At 34.3% G+C, this 25,377-nt stretch overlaps 1 protein-coding gene across 1 annotated transcript in view; it reads left to right on the top strand.

The window, feature by feature from the left end:
• LOC108719731 (suppression of tumorigenicity 18 protein-like) overlaps positions 1-25,036 on the top strand; it is a 44,408-nt gene extending 19,372 nt beyond the window's left edge. The window contains exons 8-18 of the mRNA XM_018268902.2: positions 1,728-1,973; positions 9,357-9,472; positions 11,609-11,671; positions 13,350-13,418; positions 15,284-15,346; positions 15,595-15,675; positions 16,786-17,007; positions 19,742-19,830; positions 21,745-21,848; positions 22,818-22,961; positions 24,571-25,036. Of these exons, the coding sequence (XP_018124391.2) occupies positions 1,728-1,973; positions 9,357-9,472; positions 11,609-11,671; positions 13,350-13,418; positions 15,284-15,346; positions 15,595-15,675; positions 16,786-17,007; positions 19,742-19,830; positions 21,745-21,848; positions 22,818-22,961; positions 24,571-24,711 (1,338 nt within the window). The 3' untranslated portion in view covers positions 24,712-25,036. The remainder of the gene's footprint in view (positions 1-1,727; positions 1,974-9,356; positions 9,473-11,608; positions 11,672-13,349; positions 13,419-15,283; positions 15,347-15,594; positions 15,676-16,785; positions 17,008-19,741; positions 19,831-21,744; positions 21,849-22,817; positions 22,962-24,570) is intronic.
• Positions 25,037-25,377: the final 341 nt, after the last annotated feature.

Below are 25,377 nucleotides of genomic sequence, written 5' to 3'. Positions count from 1 at the left end.
ATATAGGAAAACAACACATTTTTCAAGATTCATGGAAAAAACTAAATTTGATTGTTAGTAAATGGTCCCCCTAAATAGTCAAGATTTACTAAAAATCCTATTAAACCTAAACATTTTCTGGTTTTTTTAAAAGAGAAAAGTTTGAATTTTTAGAAGGGGAAAAAACAATTTTTTTGAGATTTATTGTGCCCCAAAGCTGCTAGAAATTTGAATCAGAAAATACAGATAAAACCTGTCATGTAAAAGTCAATGGCAGATGGTCCCTTTAACAATTGGAACATGATTTTTGCCTTCATGGTTCTCGAAAGTTTTGACTTTTAACTCTGGTTTTTGTTTGATAATATTAGAAATTGAGTTTTTGGGCAATAACTGAAAAAAGTTGCAAGTTTCAAGTGTCAAAATTAAAAAGTTGCACAATTCAAATTGTCACTTTTTTTTTTTTTAACTTAAAAAGCATCATCAGCAGATGAAATGCATCTATCTATTTATTTTTAGTGAAAGCAAATCACTCACTTGCATATAGAACTTCATTGGTGTTGTAGTGTGTATACCATGGAATATTGTTAGGGGTTCATTTACTAACAATTTGAAATCAAATTTTGATTTTTTTTCCATGAATCTCAAAAAAATTGTGTTTTTATATATTTCTAAAAAAAACTCTAAAAAATTTAGATTTATTAAGTGTAAAAACCATGAAAACCTCTTAGGCAAAACTTTGCCAAATAAATGTTGTTGAGGTCAGTCAATGGGAGCTGTGCTGTCCCTACCATACTGCTTTAAATCAATTTGGACTTTTTTTCACTAGGAAATGTTTTCGATCGAATAGGTCTGTTTTTTTATCAAATTAGAATGGTACAAATCGAATTAATAGAGCATTTGAATCATATGAAGTACACCAACTGAGTTCTAAGAGGTCCCCCATAGGCTAAAACAGCAATTCGGCAGCTTTTAGATGGTGAATGGTTGAAGTTGAATTTTTAAAGAAACAGTACATGATACATTTCGATATTCTATTTTTTTTTCCAAATTCAAATCGAATTTGGACTATTTCCTAGTTTAAGTACACAAATATTATTTTCAATTTTTTTTTTTTTTTTTTTATTTTAACCTTTTCACTTCGACCTTTGATAAATCTGCCCCTTATAGTTTGTGAGTTTAGTTGTGGTTTTAAAAACCTCTAAAACCACTAAAATCCAACCTTTAATATACAAAAGCTTGTCATGTTTTGCTTAGTATCATGACGTGAAAGCAATCATTTGCACATAGAATAATGCATGTTAAACATAGGGTGGATAAGTCATGAATGAAATTATAGAGTGCATAAGACCAAAATTCAAGCAAAAGAAGCAATTGTTTCCTGATTTCCTAAAAGCAGGTCAAAATTTGGATTTTACTGCTGGAAAAGATCAAGGAGCTTTTTTCAAAAATAAAACTCATATTTAATCATTAATCAGTTTAGTTTTTTCTGCCTAAACTGTTGATTATTGAAGCATCTTATTTAAATTCTGCTTGGAATAAGCTGGAACATTATGAGGATACACAGAACTGGTGCAAAGAATTACACATTAACTGATGGGATATGATTCAGAAAGCTGCTTTTAAAGTCAGATATATTTAAATAAAGCTAGCATTTCATGTTATCCTTTAAAAGCACCACATGGCTATATTATCAAAGTCACAAACTGTTCATAGATTTTAAAATATTATATAAATAATGTATCTTACAGGCAACAGACATTAAAGTTGATGAACACGGCACATTAGATTTAAGCATGAAGAAGAATCGATTAAATGAGAAGGCTGGTACCTTTGGCATTTCAAAACCCATCCTGTCAACACCTTCTTTGTCACCCTTCAAAACAAGTAGCATTTTAGTCAACGCAGCCTTCTATAAAGCCCTTTGCGAAAAGGAGGGTTGGGATGCCCCCATTAACTACAGCAAAGTCCACGGCACAATTGAGTATGTTAAAGAGGTATTTCAACATAACTTTTTTCCTCTCCACCAGGATTTATAAAAGTATAATAGTGAAAAATCCAGAATCCGAGAGATCAATGTGATTACTTATTAGATGTATGATCCGGGTAAATAAAATTGACTTGTATTTTCATTAAATAAAATATTTTTTTTTACCTCAGGTATGGGAGTAAAGTGTGTCTAAGGCTTAGCCATTTTATAAAGTCAAAATTATGCATTTTCAACATTCACGCTATTTTATAGTAAGATTTCTTTGATCAAACTTTTAGAAATGGATAGTAAATAGAAGTGAATTTTGTGGAAGACGGGTTTTTTTCCACAAGAAATTATTATGACTGGATTCAGTTCGATTCAGGTCATTTTATAACTATACTAGTGGTCAAGAAAAAAAACGTGGGTATCATTGCAGCCTCTTATATATATATATATATATATATATATAACTATTTACTAAAGCTGACACTATATAGCTAACACTAGGGCAGGCAACCTCTGTCTGACAGTTCTTATAATCATTATTAACAGCTTTATGCAACTTAGTTTCAGCCACAGCATATTGCCAGCAATGTTAGGATTAATTTAAAGTGCAATAGCACTTAGGAACATTGAAGAGATTTTCATTATTAGCTGAACGGATTGAGAGGATCAAGGATTATCCCACTGCAGCTGGAAGGAAGGACTTTCTCTGTTGAGTTTTTCTTTTGATGCCTACTGTTTTATGTATTGGAAAATTTTACACCAGAGTTCAGCCAGACATTTTGCAGGATTTGGTATTGCCATTGCAAGATGTAGATTTTGTAGTGAAAAGGGTTATCGGTTTTATAGCTAAGAAAAGTTCATTTGAAATTGCCTCAACACACATCTCTCAATCCAAGGGTAACAACATGGCATACTAAAAGCTATCTATCTATCTATCTATCTATCTATCTATCTATCATCTATCTATCTATCTATTATCTATCTATCTATCTATCTATCTATCTATCTATCTATCTATCTATCAATCATCTATCTATCTAACATCTATCTATCTATCTATCTATCTATCTATCTATCTATCTATCTATCTATCTATCTATCTATCTATCTATCTATCTATCATCTATCTGTCTGTCTGTCTGTCTGTCTGTCTACTATCATCTATCTATCTGTCTGTCTATCTGTCTTTCTATCTATCTATCATCTATATATCTATTGTATCTATCTTTACATTTGGTGATTGGTTTTGCGTTCATGTCCTTTGTTTTTGTGTCACCCTACAACAAACTTCCATTTACTGGAACCATAGCTCTTATTGTTTGACATTATTCTTATGCCTGCACCCTTCAAACACTGCTGCTGACTGTGTATGACAAGGCACTTGAATCTTCCAGGTTAACTTTCTACTGTCTCTTCATATATGTTTGAGAAATGGGAGGATCCAAGGAAATGTACTAGTCATTTTCAGTGGTGGAGTCTTAAAGGAAAACTATACCCCCAAAATGAATACTTAAGCAACAGATAGTTTATATCAAATTGAATGACATATTAAAGAATCTTACCAAACTGGAATATATATTTACATAAATATTGCCCTTTTACATCTCTTGCCTTGAACCACCATTTCGTGACTCTATCTGTGCTGCCTCAGAGATCACCTTACCAGAAATACTACAACACTAACTGTAACAGTAAGAAGTGAGGAAGCAAAAGGCAGAACTCTGTCTGTTAATTGGCTCATGTGACCTTACATGTGGTTTGTACATGTACACAGTGAATCTTACGATCTCAGGGGGCGGCCCTTATTTTTTAAAATGCCAATTTTCTATTTATGATTACCCAATGGCACATACTACTAAAAAAGTATATTAGTCACATGACCAGGGGCAGCTGGGAAATTTACAAAATGTCTAGCCCCATGTCAGATTTCAAAATTGAATATAAAAGAATCTGTTTGCTCTTTTGAGAAATGGATTTCAGTGCAGAAATCTGCTGGAGCAGCACTATTAACTGATTCATTTTGAAAAAAGTTTTTTTTCCCATGACAGTATCCCTTTAAACAAAATCAATGTATGCATTTTTCTGAGATGCAGTGACTTTACAATGTGTCTGTTGCTAAGACAGAATGTCATTATTTAATGCAAAGCTCATATATCTTAAGATATAACTATTAACCTTATGTATTTAAGGTAATTGATCAGAGTGAGAGCTACAATGTTATTTTATCACATACTGTAATATTAATTTATATTTTTTCCATTAGTCCTGGTTGTGTTTATCTAGCAATCACTGTATAAGATCTAAGCATGAATGACTCACAAATTTTTCAGTAGAGGATACACAGGTGGCTATATATGTATATATATATATATATATATATATATATATATATATATATATATATATATATATATAATACACAAAAGCCATGAATATCTTGTAAATGATATCCTTATAAACAGTGAGTTCTGATGTCATCAGTTATAAACAGTGAGTTCTGATGTCATTTCTGTCACATGACTCACTGAAATTTGTGTATTATAATAAATAAAGTACCCCCAGTTGTAAAATATAAGGATATTAGAAGTTACCTCGGCGTTCCATGACCGGTATAAAAACACTCGGCCTTCGGCCTCGTGTTTTTATATGGTCATGAAACTCCTCGGTAACTTATAATATCCTTATATTTTACAAGAGGGGGTACTTTATTCACTATATATATATATATATATTATATATATATATATATATATATATATATATATATATATATATATATATTACTCTATACTATTACTGATAGAGAGTAAATTCAGCAGAACATCTAGAAATATGCACTACAGTTTGTGGCTCCTGCCAACACTGAAAGTATTGCCCATTTAAATAAGCTTATTTTCTTTTGGTATATTTCCCTTCCTCATTTACTGAACAGGTCCCTGATAACAGTGAAATAATGGTCAGCTAATGGTCTTGGTAAAAATCCCACTCCCTTGATCCTAAAAATGTTCGCTTAGCCAAATCTGAGACTACATTAATACCCTCATGGGAGCCTGACTACTGGCTTTGCTATATTTCATATTCTTCTTATTGTTGACTATAAAGACTAATGATATTTGAAAACACTGTGGCCTGATATTTATTTATACATGATTAGACAAGATTGCTTTGCTAGTACTGCCTCCCAATGCAGAAAAAATAAACTACCTTGGAACAAAATATCTGAACATATTTTGGCTGTTTTTGTGCACCATGCACAAGTTCATGCACACAACAGTTGCTTAATTTGGGTGGCAATTTACGAAAATATTGTCTATATGTAAAATATCTTGTCCAGATGCCCCTTAACAAATAACAAAAAGCATGAATATGGACACAGCTCAAAATGGCTACAGAACTCCTGATATATAAATATAGCGTGTTAGTTTGGTTCAAACTGTCAGTTCTTCAATGATTTTCAGATTTAAAAAATGTTAAAAGTGGCAGATGACATTATCTGTTATTTACTTTGCCATTGTGTTCCCATCTTTGGTGATAATTCATCTCAACTTCCATCTGGATGTAAGCAAATTTCATACTCTCTATTTTCTTTTATTCTTTATTAAAATGCATACACATAAAAAATTAATGCATTTAAATAATTACAAAGAAAACCATGCTTCTTATATAATTGTGCTAAATGGGTTGGCGTCATCTTCAAAAGGACCATTTACAATACCAGCTGGGATCTGCCACTATGAAAGAATACAATAGCCATTGTATCTTGTGTTAGTTTTCTTCCCTTTGAAATAAAGTACCAAATACTGGCCAATAGCTAAACCTAGAGTGAACCCAGAAGTACAGTTGTCCTGAAATGGTAATGATCCCATACCTCTAAAATGTCCCCAATCTTTATATTCTTGGTCAGCCCACGCTATTGTATGGCAGACACAACATACACTCAGGGGGTTATTTATTTAAGTCCCTTTTTTCTGGTAATACTTTTAAAGGGGAAAAACACAATTTCTAAAAAAAACTGAACTTTTTTGAGATCTCTTAAACCCTGATGGTGTAAAAAAGTACTCCAACTCAGACCTGCGGAGTTCATGTAGAAGTCAATGGCAGATGTCCCATTTTGACATTTTGAAGATATCCTGATCTGGGCTGCGTTTAGTTCAATAATCTGTAGATTTCATGGTTTCTGGCATCAAACCTGAAAAAGTCACAGGTTTCTGCGTCAAATCCAAAAAAGTGGCTGTTTTGTGAGACAAATGCAAAAAAAATGTATGACTTTTTCACAATTTTATCTAGCCTTTTCCCACACAAAATTTTTTTTTTGAAAATGTATTGATAAATAGGGGGGGGGGGAAATCTGTGCGGATTAGGTCTGAGTGGTTTTCAGAAAATAGTGAGAACATTTTGGATTTTAATGAATAACCCCCTCACTGTGTGACTTAAGATGTAGGTGTAGACACATGTTAAAGCTTCCATGGTTGTTCATCTGAACTTAGTATACATGCTCTGTAAAACGTGTTTTAGTAGTTGTTTTAATGGGAAATAATGAGCATGTTGTATCTAGTAAAGGTCAATCTAAAAACAACTGGACTTGCTGAGTAATCATTGAAGACGTTTCACTACTCATCCGAGCAGCTTCTTCAGTTCAACTGAAGAAGCTGCTTGGATGAGTAGTGAAACGTCTTCAATGATTACGCAGCATGCCCAGTTGTTTTTAGATTGACCTATACTAGATATACCATGACCTGGATGAATAAAAATCTTCATAGTCATAATGAGTATGTTGCCTCTTTAAAGGCTCTGTAAGACCAAAAATCTATCTGTTACCTGTTAGACAAATGTGGGGCCTGCCACCCTACAGGGCCCAACATGATGCCTCCATAGCTATGAAGGATAATCATTTCATACCATTATTATTTCCAAGTGCCATTGCACCAACTCAGTCTGTTCAAATGAATTACACCCAAGTGCAACTATTGATGCAGGGCAATTCCAGGGTTCCGACTGCAGCCTACATCAATAGGTGCGTTCAATCAAATTTGTACAGTACCTAATGGTTTTTCAGTATGTACCTAAATCTTGAATCCAAACCTATATTTTGTATTTATTTAAATTCCAGTTTTCCATTTCTGTTCTATTATCGTACTGTTTAAATATATGGAGCTTTTTAAATAAAAAATACATACATAAAACATTAAAATCCTATTGTAATTATGATTATTGAATTAATGCTATTTTAAAAAGGTCAGGTCAGTATTTTCCTTTTCCAGCATGGTTAGATCTTACCAGAGTCTTATTAGAATTCACTATGACCTATCCAATCAGAAACTGAACTGCTATTAGAGTATTTTAATACTGTACTGCAATTGTAACTGAAAAAAAAAATAAAGCTTGCAATTTAAGACTAACGATTGTATCATAGTACATAATTCCACTTTTTCCACCACTGACTAAATGTTATGACAATTCATACTATGACAGTGTGATATGGTTTGTAATTTTACATTAATATTAATATTATGGGGGTTATTTACTAAACTCTGAATGCAAAAATCCCCAAAAAATTGTGATTTTTTTTTTTTTTATAAAATCTGATTTTTTTTATAAAAAAATAAAAAAAATTTGGAATTTATTAAACCCTGAAGATGGAAAAGTCCAAATCAGAAAATCCAGCATCTCAGACCTGTTGAGGTTGCATATAAGTCAATGGGAGAAGTCCCAATGATTTTTTGATGTGCGTTTTGTGCAATACCCCAAAGTTTTCTGAGTTTTCAGGCAAAAAAGCATAAGAAATCTGAGTTTTAGGTTGAAAAATCTGAAAAAATCGTGAAAATCTGATTTTTTTTTCCGCAAAGAAAATTTTCAGGAAAATGTTATAATAAATAAGTGTAAAAAACCCGAGTGGATTTGATCTGGGTTTGTAGCAGAAAATGTTTAGATAAAATCGGACTTTGATAAATAACCCCTATATGTTAGGAAAAAGGCTTCTGCTATGATTAAACAATTATAATTTAAATAAACAGTTCGTAAATATTGAAAAAATGTAGTCCACAAGGGAACATTTGTTCAGTAATTTGCTTTAAAGTTCAAAATATATTTACCATATGTGTTTTTTTTTATATTTAATCGGTTTAATTGAAAAACATGAACCAAATGTAAAAAACAACAGATGGCACACTTCACCTTTCTTACCAATAAATAACCAGAAAGCTTAGTGCAGAGATAAAAGGTTTTTTCATCAAGAGAAAAATAATAATAGACAACATTATCTTGTCTATTTGGACTGAACAAGAAAACCAAGTTTCCTAATATTTTCACAGAATACCCGGTGCACTGGATATTGGCCACTTCTAAACCACAGAGAGCATACAGTAGCTGCTGATCAGAGCCCATCTGCATACATGAGTAGCCCTTTATTAGTGACAAAAGCAAAAAGTGCAGATGCCAAAGGCCAGTGTAGTCTCTACCAAAGTAAATGGAGTTTCAATAAAATATGCAGGCAAGCAAAACATAGTTTAAGGAGAAAGATATACTCACAGTTCACCCCAGTCCACAGGTGCATATACATGAAAAAACAACAATAGTTGTGAGTCCCTCAAAAAATCAGTCAAAGGTAGTTTAAAGTACAAAAGCATTTATTAGGACATAGTAGACAAAGGCCACTTATTAGGGCTCATTAGTATAGTGCAAGTATTTCTGATGTTTAAGTGCAGTCAGTTAAGTGGTTTCTCATAAGCAGAACATCTGAAGACTTTCTTCTAAGGTGTAGGGAAGACAGAAGAATTTATGGAAAGGAAACCAAGTTTAGTGCCTAAAAATTAAATTTTCCTTGCATAACCCTGTAAGTTGAAGCACACTCACTGGTTTTCAAAGCACAGCCAAGATATCTGGTGATCAGAAACCAATAGGGTTGCCACCTTTCTTCTTTTGGAACACTGGACAGGGGGACGCAAGGTGACCTTACTGGGTCAGGAAAGCAAGTGGTTCAAGTCTGGGTTTATGACATCAGGGCTGGCTGGGTTTTGATATACCGCAGAGAAATTGCAGGCAAAGTAAAAGAACAGAAAGATTTATTTAAAGTAAACAGACTTAAATGTTTTGTGCACCAAGGCACTGAACGCAGGCAGAGATGTATTCATTGGGGGTGCCTTTTTTGAGAACTTTTAAAACAGAGGATTTTGGATAACTCTACTTGAAATTCAAGAGGGAGGGAAAAAAACTGGTGGGTACCATTCGATAAAAAGAAGACACCCAAGGTGTAGCCTATTGAATTAATGGTTTTGTCTGCGAAATGTGACAAAAGAGTTTCCCTGCTAATTGGATTGAATCAATCCAATATCAAAAAGGGAAAAGAAGGTGCATACATTAATAAAATTCTAGGAATTAACAAACCTTATTTATTTCTCTTTAGCCAGACCTTGGGGATTATTCAGATAACACAGATGAAACAAAATACTCAGGAGATTCCTCTTTGTCAAGTCCTAAAAGCAAGTTCCATTCCAGAGAAATGAAGAAGGAATTGATTGCGTAAGTTTATCGATGTGTTACCTGTAACTGTTTTAGAAGACATATTACAGTGTCTGTAATATTAAAGGATAATGGCACTATTAGAAAAACCATTGGTGTGTCTTATTTCCTGGGAAGGTTTAAAACACCTGATATCTTTAGATAAATATCTGGACCAGCTCAGCACAGAAGCTTAAGGAGATTGGGTGTGGTGCCCTTGTGCAGGAGTATTCAGTAACCTGACTTCCAGCACATAATTAATTTTCAGACCATGGGTTACGGGCTGCTTTACTTACAGGTGTTTTGAAAAATATTTTTTTTTTTCAAATAGTGGAAGTATCCCTTTTAGCAATGTCTAATATTTTGTTTGACCGCCTGTATATATCACTGGATAATTGCTGGTGAAAAACACAGTATTCTTTGTGTGTCATATAAAGTGCTTGCTATGAGTATATATTTTAATTACATCAACATTTTTATCTCTAAAGTCTCTGTGGATTATATTTTTGTATTTTATTGTTATATACACTGTATTTGCCTCCATGACATCTGGAGGCACCCAAACAGTTCCAATAGCTTTAGGAGTCAGCTGTAACTTATGGCAAGCTCCCTACAGGAAAGCAACTGCAAGGGTAAGCCCCTATCTCATCTGCAGACTTGCTGACAAATTTGATCCTTTCTACGTATTGATTTTTACTGTATATTATCCCCACGAGTAGTTAGACCAAGGTCACAATAACTTTTTACCCTTGCAATTACAGATTTTAGTGAATGCAGTAATTTAGCTAGGTACATTAAGGGCCCAATTTACTTAGCTCGAGTGAAGGAATAGAATTAAAAAAACTTTGAATTTCGAATGATTTTTTTGGCTACTTCGACCATTGAATTGGCTACTTCGACCTTCGACTACGACTTCGAATCGAACGATTCAAACTAAAAATCGTTCGACTATTAGACCATTCGATAGTCGAAGTACTGTCTCTTTAAAAAAAACTTCGACCCCCTACTTCGCCACCTAAAACCTACTGAGGTGCCATGTTAGCCATGTTATGGGGAAGGTCCCCATAGGCTTTCTAACAATTTCGTTCGATCGATGGATTAAAATGCTTCGAATCGAAAGATTCAAAGGATTTAATCGTTTGATTGAACAATTTTTCGTGCGATCGTGCGACAGGACAGGATTGAATCAGTATCAGGTATCAGAAATCTTGAATAATCGGTCTCAGAGTATAAGAGTATTATGCATTATTTTTAAAGAAACAAAGGAAGATTTAGTAATAATAGGAAATATTTTATCAAAATAAATGCTACTGTATATATAATTTTCCCATGTGCTAAAATGTATACAAATACATACAATATATACAGGTATGGGACCTGTTATCCAGATAATGGATCTTTCTGTAATTTGGATCTTTATACCTTAAGTCTACTAGAAAATCATGTAAACATTAATAAGCCCAATAGGCTGGTTCTGCTTTCAATAAGGATTAAATATATCTTAGTTGGGATCAAGTATAAGGTACTGTTTTATTATTACAGAGAAAAAGGAAATCATTTTTAACAAATTTGATTATTTGATGATAATGGGAGTCTATGGGAGACATCCTTTCTGTAAATTGGAACTTTCTGGATAATGGGTTTTCCGGATAACATCTGTACATTGTTTGTTCTTTTTCTATCATATTTGAAAATATTTAAAAAAAAACTGGGCTTAATTTGAGGACTCGTAACAATGTCTGAATTATATAGTGCCACCGTGTGGCAATTTTTAAAATGGAATATTTGGTTATACATGTGCTTTCAAAGCTTAACAGTAAATAAGTCATATGGCAATTATACAGATGATTTCTTTAAGTTCTTAATATGTGTAAATGACTATTTATTGCAGATGTAGTTCATAGCAGCAGTTCAAACACACGTGATATACACAAGCAGGCAGACATAGCATGCTTACAATATATTTGCATGGTTCCGAGTCATCATTTAAAATGGATTTGCTGCCACGTGTGGTCAGCACTTGTTTAGTAGAGGTGGCAGTTTATGAAGTTTGAACTTCATATGAAGGCACAATGTTCCTCTGAATTCTATATTCGGCATTACCTTGAAGATTACATTTTCTTTACATTGCATTGCTGTGTCTGTGTTTAATTGCAGTTGTCCAACTCCAGGATGTGATGGCAGTGGTCATGTAACAGGAAACTATGCTTCACATCGCAGGTACACAACCACAGGAAGTCACTGTCATATTCAGCGCTTTTATTCTCACTATACATCTTTGTCACGTTACCTTCTCTCTTTCAAGGAAATGCTATTTGTGTGAGGTACAGAACTAAAACTGTTTCAGGGAGCAAAAGATTTATAGCTTGAAATTATTTCTGTAGATCTCTTATATGGTCTTTCCCCTTTCAGAGCAGAGTGTTTCAGTTTCACGTGTTACAGGCTAGTTTTATTTTTGTTTCACTGCACTGCCTCTTTCTACATTCTTTCTAAAGTGTGTAGCGTGGAGTTGCTGGCATTTTTCTAACAGGTATGTAATGATCGGTTTATTGCTAGGACTTCTTTCTTCAATTACTTTTGCTGCCTTTCATTTCCACTTAATATTTTCCACACAGAAGTATAAACCAATATATGTACATTCATTTAATTATTATAAATATAATACACAAAAGCCATGAATATCCTGTAAATTATATCCTTATAAATGCTGAGTTCTGATGTCATCAGTTATAAACAGTGAGTTCTGATGTCATTTCTGTCACATGACACACTGAAATGTGTGTATTATAATAAATAAAGTACCCCCAGTTGCAAAATATGAGGATATTAGAAGTTACCTCTGAGTTCCATGACCTGTATAAAAACACTCAGCCTTCTGCCTCGTTTTTTTATATGGTCATGAAACTCCTCACTAACTAATAATATCCTTATATTTTACAAGAGGGGGTACTTTATTCACTATATAATACACAAAAACCATGAATATCTTGTAAATTATATTCTTATAAACGCTGAGTTCTGATGTCATCAGTTATAAACAGTGAGTACAGAGAAAAGGAAATAATTTGTAAAAATTTGGATTATTTGATTATAATGGAGTCTATGGGAGACGGACTTTCTGTAATTCAGAACTTTTTGGATAATGGGTTTCCGGATAACAGATCCCATAACCCTATTACAGGAAGCCTAAAGAAGGGATGGTTTAGCAATCCAGGGTGTGTAGCATGGCAACATCAGTGCTACAGCCAACTGAACAGAATCATTGGTCTTACCCTAGCAACTAGGCAGTTGGGTGAAATTGAGATGAAAATATGAATAGTAGAGGCCCACATAGAAAGATAAGTAATAAAAAGTAGCAATAGTATTGTAGCCTCACAGAGCAATAGGTTTTGGCTCCTGGGGTCAATGACCCCTCTCCCCTTTGAAAGTCGGAAAGAGGCAGAAGAGAAAGGCATTTAATTAAAAACAATATAAAATAAATAATGAAAACCAATTGCAAAGTTATAACATACTAATGGGGGAATAGCAATGCAATATAAACCTAAAGGAGAATATTACATTGCGACATGCAAATTTTTATTCGCAAATTGGTTGCAATTTTTATTATATTTAATATTTTTCCTTAAAAGTTAACTACAAGGTGAACCAACCCCTTTCATATTGTTACCTCCTGCTAGAAACGCTGCCAAGCACTTTCTTTATCTATAACTATACAAAACAACAGTAAATACAAAATGTCTGCTGTGGGTGCACTTCAGATTCAAAACAGGTCTGTGTGCATGCTTTTAAATGTGTTACAAATGTGTTTTTAAATTACTGCTTTGACCGTAATTTAATTTCTTTTTCACGTGAAATACTATTATTTCCGTTTTTGATTCCTGACTTTTTTCTTTTGTAGTGTTTCTGGGTGCCCACTGGCTGACAAAACCCTTAAGTGTCTCATGGCTGCTAACTCTCAGGAGCTTAAGTAAGTGCTTAAGACAAGACTGCATGGTATAATTGATATGTCTCCAATTAACTCAAAATTTGGCACATTTATAACATTAAAAAAGTAAAATCCAAAACAATGTGGCAGTAAACCAGAGAGTGTGTAGTCAGCAGGACCTTTAATGTGGTTATTAAATGGTTAAATCCTTTCCTTAACACCAATGCAATTCTTTGCCAAACTTTATAAACAAATTTTGGAATATGAATATTTATGCCCCTGATGAAATCTGAATTAAGACGAAATGCGTTGGACTATTGATCTGCACTGTATCACTTGATATACTGATAAGTTAAGTTCAGATGTCTGCAATGATCAAGTTTTTGGGACCAATTTACTATTGCCTCCAGAATTCAGCATTTGGGTATTAAAATAACACGTGAATACCTAACTCACATGTGGTTTCTACATCCAAATACCTTGGCTTGCTGAGGATCATTTATTTTCCTTGGAGCAGGTATTTCAAGAAAATAAAAATCTTTGCACCTAAAACCTGCTGAGCATTTGTGAAATGGCCCCTTTGAATTAGGCTGGGTGGCACAACTGAGAGTGGAAGGGGGTAAGAAGCAACACAGCCTGAGCTATTTTCTAGGCTCTAAAAGTGGACATACACTGGCAGATTTAATGTGCCAATTTGGGTCCTTTAGTCTGATTTGGCAGCTTAACTATCCCATCTGATTTTCCCAGCAATCGTGAATTGGGCAAGGTTTGATTTTCCCTGTGTTTGAGGACTGCATTGGCTAGTTGATGTGATCCTTGTCCTACTGGGGCCCATTCCCATAATTGTAATCTGATCGTTTGGCCATAGGGCTTAGATCAGATTAGCCTAATATTGCCTTGCCTTTGATGGGTATATTTGGAGAAAGATCCGCTCATTTGGTGATGACTATAAGAGTACCTGGTGGTCTATTGGGGTGGTGGGGACGGGGTTGGTGTGAAATTCAAATAGTTAAAGGCGCTATGTCCTATTTCCAATTGCCCAAGATAAATATATATATTCCTATAGTTCCTGGGTGCGCTTCTCTAAGTCTGCTCTTGTTCCTGACCCTTGCCTGTTCCTGACTGTCATTCTGACGCCTGTACCGACTTCTGCCTGTACTTGACTATTCTCTGGATCCTGATTTTGTACCATGCTGCTGTTTGGTTTGAACTCAGCCTGTGACCTTGACTACTCTTCCGTTATCTGATTGGGTACTGCATTGCCGTCTGGTATTGACCCTGCCTGGTTCACATCTCGCTGACTGCTCCCCTGTCCTTTCTGCATAAGTTTGGTCTGGTCCTTAGAGTTAGTTCAGAGTTTGGATACCTTACGTTACTGAAACCTCGCCACACAAGTAGATCATATATTGTATGGCCATCTTAAGGCCTAATATTATCTGCCTGTATGGAGGAACTGGAAAAGAAGAAGGAGCTGAAACAAACTGTGTATTGTTTCCTGTGACAATACACAGAATTCACTTGAGCCCATTATTCTTTTCAAAGTCTTCCTTTCACCTCACCAGAAACCCATATTTTAGGTTAGTGCCTCTAATTTAGGGTAGCGCTGGAACTGCAAAGCACATTGCCTGTGGTAAATTACTTCTATCCCATGATCTGTATTGTATTTTTACCAAAACATATTCTGAGGTCAAGTTTAGTCCTCAACCTGCCCTGCTAGTTAGGTTTTACACCTAGGTACATATTTTTGAAATATGGATAAATCCATGGGTGAGACAGAGGTGGGATGGGAAGTGGGCAGGCGTGCATCGGGGCCCCTCTGAAAATTTTTTTGTAGGGGGGTCTGTTGAACTCTAGTCATGCCACTGGTGTGAATTGACTTAATTTTGTCATTTGGATGTATTCTTTAGGTGCCCAACACCTGGATGTGATGGTTCTGGCCATGTGACAGGAAACTATGCTTCTCACAGAAGGTAATGTGACTTGTGTGTTTAAAAATTGTGTTTGTTTTTTTGTTCATATGTTGAAAATACTCATGCTGTAGATATGTATTACTGCATGAGGAATGTATAGTATCCTTTTTGGACTGTACTAAAGAGATAAGTTGGAAAATGCCCAGTACATGAAAGAAAGATCTAAATAGTGCCACCCACTGTTTGCTAAATATATCTTGCTTCTGCAATCTGTGCAGCAACCGACAGAAGTATATGTTATTTTACAGTTTATCAGGCTGTCCACGTGCAAGGATAAATGGTGTCAAACGATTTGCTAGCAAGGAAGATACAGAAGACCAGGAACTTAAGTAAGTGCTCTCAGAATACATTTTATTTTCAGTAATTTACATATTTACTTCTATAGTATATTACTATATAATGTAAAGATTCAAGGAACATTAACTTAAACACATTTCAGGAAACAATGTGGCTTATGTATTTGTGAATCTAAGTCTTTGTTATTTTTACAATTAGAGTTTCGAGTTCTGAAAATTAGAGTTTTCAGAACTTGAATTTTTAACATTTACAAATGAAAAAAATCTTGAAAACGGGTTTCTATAAAAGTCAATGAGAGGTGTATTATTTTTCACATTTTTAAAAACAAAGAAACATTTCCCCCCTTCAACTACCCTGAGCTTGGTGGAGTACTCCAATTCTAATGGAATATATACACCTTTTCAACTGTAATGGGCCCCATTATCCACAAACTATTAGCAGCTGGGTTGGACTTGAATACAATAAACCTTTCCCTAATATAAAGGTATTTTCAACAATATATTGCCTCAAGATGGGTGTCCTAAGTAATCAGCAACAAAAGGGACACATACTTCATTTTTGAAAGTGGGGTGCTGCAGAAAAAAATAAAGATTATGCCACCAAGCACTAAAAGGGAGGAAATATTGGGGCCCTCCTTTTACATGTTTGTAATCTTTTACTCAAATTTTGATTAACAAAGGCATCTATCCTGAATCCAGATATTAATACATTGTGTTCTGGCACAATAGAGAGTTCTACAGATTTGTTTCCTTCGGTGATTAGGCAGGCGTAAAATGTTTTGCTTTTCATTTTTCAGCAGTGGAAATCCTGTTGTAAAAGTTGTTTTTACAATAAATGTTCATGTATATCGTTTTTACACCTCAATGTTAAGTTCTTTATGAATTTATTTGATGAGCCTGTTTCTTAGTTACCCAATAGCTTTCTAAAAAATCTATACCAACTACACTGTAACTATAGCTACTCATGGAACACCCATCAGCCAAACATATTCTACTAACTAACTAACTCCTCAAGACTTTTTTTCTCTAGCATGCTATGTTAGTACAGGGCCAGTACCTGTGTGTTAGCCTCTGCATTCTCTGTTCTTTGTATCTCTCATGTCAATGCTTACTTTATCTAAGTGTATGCCATACAATTTTTAGGTGCCCTGTTTTAGGCTGTGATGGTCAAGGCCATATATCTGGTAAATATACCTCTCATCGAAGTGCTTCTGGGTGTCCTTTAGCTGCCAAGAGACAGAAAGAAAGTGTCCTGAATGGCTCTTCATTGCCCTGGAAACAAAATAAGCAAGAGCTGCCACACTGTCCACTACCGGGATGCAATGGATTGGGTCATGTTAATAATGTCTTTGTCACCCATAGAAGGTATGTTCATCTTTTCACATTATTAATATAGAGTATATCACAATGAATGCAATATGGAGCAATTTCTAAACACACTTTGCTTAAAATATACCCAACAGTATTTAATTAGCTACAAATTTGTAGCTATCAGCGATTCACTGGTTTATGCAATTTGCAATAATAAAATAATAAAATGTACTCTTTAGGATTATTGTAATTTCAGGTATTGCTGACTAGCAGTCCTTTGCAAAGCTGAAATAACACAGAACATAAAACAGAACATAAAACAGTATTAGCAATAGAACATGAATTATCTATATGACCATTTTGCATATAATAGCTAAATTATAGTATGTGTCAGAGCACACTGCATAGAAAATAAATTATTGTAGTACTGCATTAATAGAAAGCTGCATGTGAGTTTTCAAAACCAACGTACAGAATTTTAAAATATCCATATTTCAACCTGACATAATAAGATATAACCATAATATTACAAGTAAAGTACAATTACAAATCAGTTGAGGTGTATCCACTCTATTGAACATTGTTTTAATGTAATAGAGTTCATAATTCCTGCACATAGTTTTCACTTGTGCAAGCTAATACATCACTTTTGCTAGATATTTTACATACAAGATACAGAAACCTCAGTATAGATAAACTCATAATTCATACATATTCATATACATAGGGACACTTTATTAAGACATTCAGAAAAGTTTTAAGCAATTTTTAACATATAGTAAAGGGTCAATGCTTCAGAATGTGTATGACTGATTTGAACAGTCGAAAACTATTGTGCTCTGTGGAGTGGTAGTGCTTAGTGTTGCTCAATAACAGCAAAGAGCACTACCACCTGTCTGAATTGTTACTCCAAAATGCAAATGCATGCCAGGAAAAAGGATCCGGGTCACTGAAGAAAGAATATTGCTGTGTCTAAAATCACTGGTAATATTTTGTTGTCATTTCCGTTGAAATGACTAAAGGTTGAAAAAAATTACCCCTTAGATTAGTGGAATAATTTATTTGGGTACACATATGTCAGGGCAGGCAGTGGGCAGAAATAGGTCAACAGGTCATTAAACTGGACAGTCAGGAATTGCAGTGGAAAATAACATACCCAGGAACATAAATAGGACCTGTAATTGGGTATTGAAAATGTGTCTCTGGTGCCTAAGCAATGTCATAGTGGTGTGGGTAGAGTAACACTGGTGCACACTGATGAAATTGGGCAAAATTGATGGACCTTACAGTAATTAATGACTCATCAAAAAAAGGGTGCAGGTGTTCTTCTAGGGCCACTTTTAACTACCTATTTGCGCACAGGTATGGGCATATGATAAGATAAGTGTATTTACTAACCTAGAGTTGTCCTGGTGGATTTTGAGCAGCCAAAGGGAACACATTTATTGCATGTCTCCCTGATTATTAGAACTTTTGACACTTTATCGTAGAAAGCTAGGCAAAGCAAAATCACATTTTACCCATAATTTTCAATGGAAAATAGTTTGACTTATGCTAAATTCAATTTTGCTTAAAATTTCCATGAAATACATGAACTCCCTGAGTTTAAAAGGATTTCTTTTAGTATGACATGGAGAGTGATATTCTGAGACAATTTGCAATTGGTTTTAATTTCTTTATTATTTGTGTTTTTTGGTAGCGGCAGTTCTCCAGTTTGCAATTTCAGCTAGTTCTAGTTGCTAGGGTCCAAATTACTAGCAACCATGCATTGATTTGGAATAACAATAGGAGAGGGTCTGAACAGAAAGACGAGTAATAAAAAGTAGCAATAACAATAAATTTGCAGCCTTACAAAGCATTTGACTTTTAGATAGGGTTAGTGAACCCCATTTAAAAGATGGAAAGATGGAAAGAAGACGGCTAATAATTTAAATAAATAAATAAATAAAATTACGAAAAAAGAAAAAGATGAATTAGAGTTAGCAATTCTGTAATATACTAAAAGTAAACCTGAAGGTAAAGCTAAGAAGGAGGAGCTTTCCTAGTGGTTAAGTGATCAACCTTTGATGCGGGACCCTGGTTTGATTCCCTGTGGTAACTCTTAGTGACCCTGGACAAGTCACTTAGGGGCAGATTTATCAAGGGTCGAAGTACAAAAAACTTCGAAATACGACCATCAAATTAAAAAACATCGAATTTGAAGTTTTTCAACAAATTTGGCAATCCTGCTGTCGAATAAAAATCGTGCGATCGAACGATTAAACCGTTCGAACCGAGCGGTTTTATCGATCGATCGAAGGATTTTTATTCGATGTGTAAAGACTTAGAAAACTGTTGTAGAAGGTCCCCATAGGCTAACATAGCACTTCGGCAGGTTTAATTTGGTGAAGTATTGAAGTCGAAGTTTTTTTTAAAGAGACAGTACTTCGATTATCGAATGGTCGAATATTCAAACGATTTTTACTTCGAATCGAAATCGTTGTATCCTATTCGATGGTCGAAATATCCAAAAAATTACTTCGAATTTCGAATTTTTTTACTTCGAAAATTCCCTTAGAATTCACTTTGACCCTTAATAAATCTGCCCGTTAATCTCCTGGTGTCCCAGCTACTTAGTGCACCTATAATGGTTGTCTTGCTTGCTGTAAAAGCATTTTAAGTCCCATGGGAGAAAAGCACTATATACTGTAAGTGATTCCCTTTAAGAAATCTCAAGTTTCAGAAACATTCAATTTCATATACACATAACATGCTTTAAAATAATCTTAAAAGTGGTCCTTTTTTACAGTCTGTCTGGATGCCCCTTGAATGCACAGGTCATAAAAAAAGGCAAAACATCAGAAGAGCTTATGCCTGTGATGATAAAGTCAAGTAATGGTAATTAACTCTTTTTAAGTAACAACTACACTGTGCATTTATTTACTGCAACCAAAATAACATATACAATAATATCAGGGTGGTGAGGTTCTGCATTTGCATTTGGTATGTGAAGTACTGTCCTCGATTTACTTTTGGAAGACGGGGGGGGGGGATTTGTTAAAATTCCAGCTAAATCATTTCCAGCAGTTTTAAATTCATTGACATTTTAAAGGACATTTTTTCCTAACAGTTTAACAAATTTGTTTGAATCAAGAGTTTTACCGATAGACACATATATTGAAGCAGACGAAGGTCACTTTCCAATACTCTCCAAAAACTCTGCTGTTCCATTTGCTGCAGTAAGCATGGAGATTGTTGAACTTTGGCGCCACCTTCTGAAAACTTTTATGCACTTGTTTTTACAAATGATTTTATGTTAAATACGTACATTTTATTTTTTCACCCCTTAAAAAAAAAAAAAATCAACCATGGCTGGAATAGTGCTACACAATTCATGTGTAATATTTATTTAAAAAAAATATAAATTGAGTTGAGTAAACCCATCCTAAGTCTTTAATTTTTATCTTTATCACTAATGTGGCCGGTTTGAAAAATTGTTATATTTTACTAAGAAAAAGGTGCAAAGATCATAGGAGTGTTCTTTAAAAAAAATTCTCTAAAAAAGCATGGAAATTAATATAGTTATTAAAGGGACTGTTCACCTTCAAACAATATTTTCAGTTCAGTTGGTTTCAGATAGTTTGCGAGAAATAAAGTAACCATATTTCTAATATTGAAGTCTAGAGTTTAATTTTTCAGCTTTTTGTGTCTTTTAAAAACTCTGGGAGGGAACTGTTCTAAATTGATACATTTAGATGATACCTTTCTTATCTTTGTCCCTGCTGAGTTGAATCCCTGCTCTGATGTTCTTCTGCTTAGAAAAAAAATTAGAAACCTTTCTCACATCTTTCCTAACCAGAAGAATATCAGAGCAGCCTCTTTCTTTCTCCTGACAACTTCCTTGACTACTTGGTGGTCAGAATGGTGAGACAATGACCAGCAGGTGGCGCTTTTGTGACAAAATTCATTTATATTAACAGTACATGCATCCCTTAATATCTTGGAATAAAAACAAAATAAATAATTAACAAAAGTGCTTCGAATAGCCCCCTCATCCGTTTTACATTCACTTATTTTAAAGGTTTACTTATCCTTTAAAGGCAGCTGTTTGATATACATTTGATTGTATTGATACGATAGTTGCTAATATTCTGAAGATACTGCTGAGACATGTATCAACTAATATAGCAATTAAATGCAGCAAATTATAACAGTTCAGAATCTGCACCTAGAATCCTGGATTACTGCACTGTCATGCTGAAATCCCAGTGACGAAAACAATAAACTTCAACAGTAAAAAATAAAAGATGGAAAGTAACCTAGTGAACAATCTGAAGACAACTCAACTGAAAAAAGTTTTGGAAAGCGAACAATACGTTTAAGAAGATTTTGATGTAGTCGAGAACAAAGTGAAAGAAACTATTGAATAAAGAATCGTTCTACATAATATATATAAAAGGGACATATAGTCATATGTTGTAACAAATCCCCATAAGTTTTCTAATATAGGGGATTTTAGAATGTATTGTAGAGTGAGAAAATGTAATTTATTTTAATTATTCTAGCAGTCTTACTTATAATGATGGTGTATGCAATGTATATGATCCTATTTAATATTAATTATTCATGCATGTACTCCCAGTTTAACACAGAGCTTACAGAATTTTCTGTGAAAGAAACGTGACAGCTAATATCCCAATGAGTAGACTTAAGGATAGAATCCAGGTTTCCAAGAAGCAGGGTTGGATTATTAAACCAGCCAACCAGACTGAGTAATTCCCACTCTTATTAGGCTATTAATGTATTTTATAGGCACAGAAAATGAAGACAATATTCGAAATTTGGATGAAGAGATCAAAGAACTGAATGAATCAAATCTAAAGATAGAGGCTAACATGACGGAGCTTCAGACCCAGGTAAATGTAATATATTATATCTGAAAGCTGTTTAGTAGTTGTAGTAATAAATATACTTCAGAGAAGCATATGTTACTAATATGCCAAACACAAAATAGAATTACATGAGTTGTGTAGTTTTTGCGTTTTTTTTTTTCTAAAAATAAAAAATTGAAAAATCTGCCCCCGAGGGTGAGGAAAAAAGTAATTTCTTTCAATATGTTCTTTCATTCCCAAGCAGAATAGCCCCATAAAACAAGTCACACACAAATAAAAAACACATTTGTTACATTCATTTTAATGAACTGAAAAGAAACACAAAATACAGTTGTTAATAATTCTGAGCCCCGATTGAACTGAAACAGGCAACATTTACTTTTTTTCATGCACTTTTTTATCTTTTTTTCCCACGAATAAATTATGACTAGTATTTTCAGTATACTGTATTAAAAAATGCAATTTAATTCATTAATAGAATTTGCCATCATAACATCACCTGGCAAGATACTGAAGTGAGGTTCCACAACCTCAATACCCCCTACACTGCTTCAAATGAAAGTTTAGTTCCACTAATCTAAAGGGTGGACTCTGGTGCGTTGATGTTTCCTATGAGAAAAAAATACACCTCCCTCTATCTGTCTATAAAGTCCTCCAATGTACTTGTAAAGAGTAATCATGCCTGCTCGCAAGTACCTTTTCTCTAGAGAAACCAACCCCCACTTTGACAGTTTTATCCTTCCATCCAATTGCATATGTCTGCACTCTCTCCAGCTCATTTATATACTTCTTAAGGAATGGAGTCCAAAATTGCACTCAAGGTGAGGCCTTACCAGGGACCTATTAGGAGGCAAAGTCTTGAACATCCAGTTCAGATCTTTGTTAAAACAAGAATTTGCTTGGGTATCATGTCCAGTATTAGGCATTCCAGTAATATAGTAATCAGGTAATAAACAAATCCGCAAGATTATCAATGCAATACTTTTATTTTAGATTTCATCCATGGAAACAAATCTGAAAACCATAGAGGAAGAGAACAAGGTGATAGAACAGAATAATGAAAGCCTTTTAAAAGAGTTGGCTGGTCTTAGCCAAGCTCTTATCTCAAGTCTTGCCGATATTCAGTTTCCACAAATGGTAAGTTTTTTGTTTGAATTCAGTCTCTTTTCTGCTGTGTCAAATTATATAGTTGTATAAATACAGCTGGTTCTTTTCTATGCGTGTGCATTAAAGAAATTGTTCAGTCTAAAAATAAAAACTGGGTAAATAGCTGTGAAAAATAAAAAATGTTTTCAATATAGTTAGTTAGCTAGCCAAAATGTAATGTATAAAGGCTGGAGTGTCTGGATGTCTAACAGAACATAACAGAACATTACTTTCTGCTTTGCAGCTCTCTCGATTTCAGTTGATTGGTTATCAGAAAGTAACCAATCAGTGACTTGAGGGGGGGGCACATGGGCCATAACTGCGGCTTTTGAAACTGACCTGCAAGCTAAGGATCAATTGCAAACTCACTTAACAGTTATGTCCCATGTGGGCCCCCTTATAGTCCCTGAATTAGAGAGCTGAAAATCAGGAAGTAGTTTTCTGTTCTGTTAGAAAGCCAGTCACTCCAGCCTTAATCAACCCGGAACCTTGAATCTAATTTGATTTGAATTATTAAAACACTTGATTCAAGTTTTTTTCTGTGAAAACAACTCCACTGCAAACTGCAAACAACTCCACATTGACCCCTAGACGTCTCCCATTGACTTAAACAGCAATTCTGCAGGTTTTAGGTGGTGAATAGTCAAATTTGAGTTCTTAAAGGGCCAGTGTATGAAAAATTTTGAACATCTAATTTTTTTAAAAACCTTGAATCGAATTTGAATAACTCCCTAGTCGAATTTGACAGTTTTGACCATAAAAAAACTCAAATATTGAAATTTCTAATTCTAAATTCCACCTTTCATGAATTTGCCCCTTGGAGTTAAAGTGATACTGACAAAAAAAAAAAATACTCTTCAAAATATTAATGTACACCAACGTCACCTTCATGTTACCATGTTGATCGTTTATCGCTAGTAGGGCTGCTTAGTTCGATGAGAAAATGTTATCTCGTTTACTGTGTTTATCTACAGCAGTAGTCTCAAAACTTCTTCAGTAGTTAATGGAAAAGTAGTGAATTGACTAAACTATTTTAAGACTAGTTTCATGAGAAAAACATACATAGCAACTATACGGCTTATTTAAATTGCAAGTGTCAAATTGCTATTGCAATCCAATCAGCAGCATTTTTTCTACGAATTTAAGCGTCACTGAGGGCAGAAAGTCCATCTGGTGTTATTGTTGGTGTTTGGCATAGAATGCTGCCAAAATGCGGTGGTCGATGCACGGCTCTGTGGGAACCCTGGAGCTACAGCCTTTTCAAGAGGTACCAGAATTCCACGGCATTACTAGATGCAGTAGCACCTGATTAAGAACTGAAAGGACTGAGTGGCACTGAGAGCAACAAAATACAGAAGCAAAGAGAACATTAAATAAACCTGAATTTATTCACAACTGACTGCAGGTAAAAGCACAAGTTGCCCACTACATTTGCGGTTGTAAAAGAGCCCTTATGTTTCTATGTATGTTTTTCTCATACAGAACAGAAATTAGTCTTAACATAGCTTAGTCAATTTGCTACTTTTAAATTAACTACATGTTTTCTGTACATTTTGTCCACTTTTACTAATTCAGATGTTATATCAATTTCTTTATATAGGAACCCATTAGCGAACATAATTTTGAAGCCTATGTAAATACTCTCACCAAAATGTATAGCACAATGGAGCAAGATTATCCCCCAGAATGCAAGGCTCTTTTGGAAAATATCAAACAGGCTGTGAAGGGTATCCATGTATAGTGTTCAACAAACTGCGGGGCAACACAAGTGGTCTGAAGATAAAATACCATTCGGTCTACTTGGAATTATTAATGGGGATGTCAATTGGTGTGCTGCATTAACAACAGTAACATTGCACTATTTACTTTCCCAGCTGTCATAAAATGTACTAAAAAAACAGCACATGACTGTTTGAACTAACAGCAATGCACTTGAGGTGTGTATTTGGAATCTGTATTTCAGCTTATTTTTTTCCTCTATTGCACTTTTACTTTTGTAAAGTGAATGTAAAAAAAAAAGGTGTTTGCAGCTATTTTTTATACATTGTATTTATTTCAGATGGAAGGATGTTTAGTTCATTACTTAATAATTTTTGTTAGGCTCACCATATTTTTACAAATATCTTTTTCTAAGTTGTTTTCTGAGTGGATTTAATGAAAGTGGATGCTGTAAAATAAAACGTAATAAATTCGGGTAGGGGGAGCTCGAAAAATGATAATGGTACAAATGGCAGTTTGTTATATTTTTTGGTATTGATGTAGATTTCCCTGTTGTAAGATTGCAAGCACTAGTGCTGCAACATGAGATAGGAGAAGAATATTATATAGATTTTTTTTTTATGCTTGAGATTTATTTTTTGCTTTAGAATGATGCTAGAAAAAACAATTAAGCACATTTCCAGTTAAT

The sequence above is a fragment of the Xenopus laevis genome, chromosome 6S, assembly GCF_017654675.1.
Source record: "Xenopus laevis strain J_2021 chromosome 6S, Xenopus_laevis_v10.1, whole genome shotgun sequence".
In the NCBI taxonomy this organism is placed as follows: Eukaryota; Metazoa; Chordata; class Amphibia; order Anura; family Pipidae; genus Xenopus; species Xenopus laevis.
Note: the sequence above shows the minus strand (reverse complement) of the source record. Positions and strands in the feature narration are given on the sequence as shown.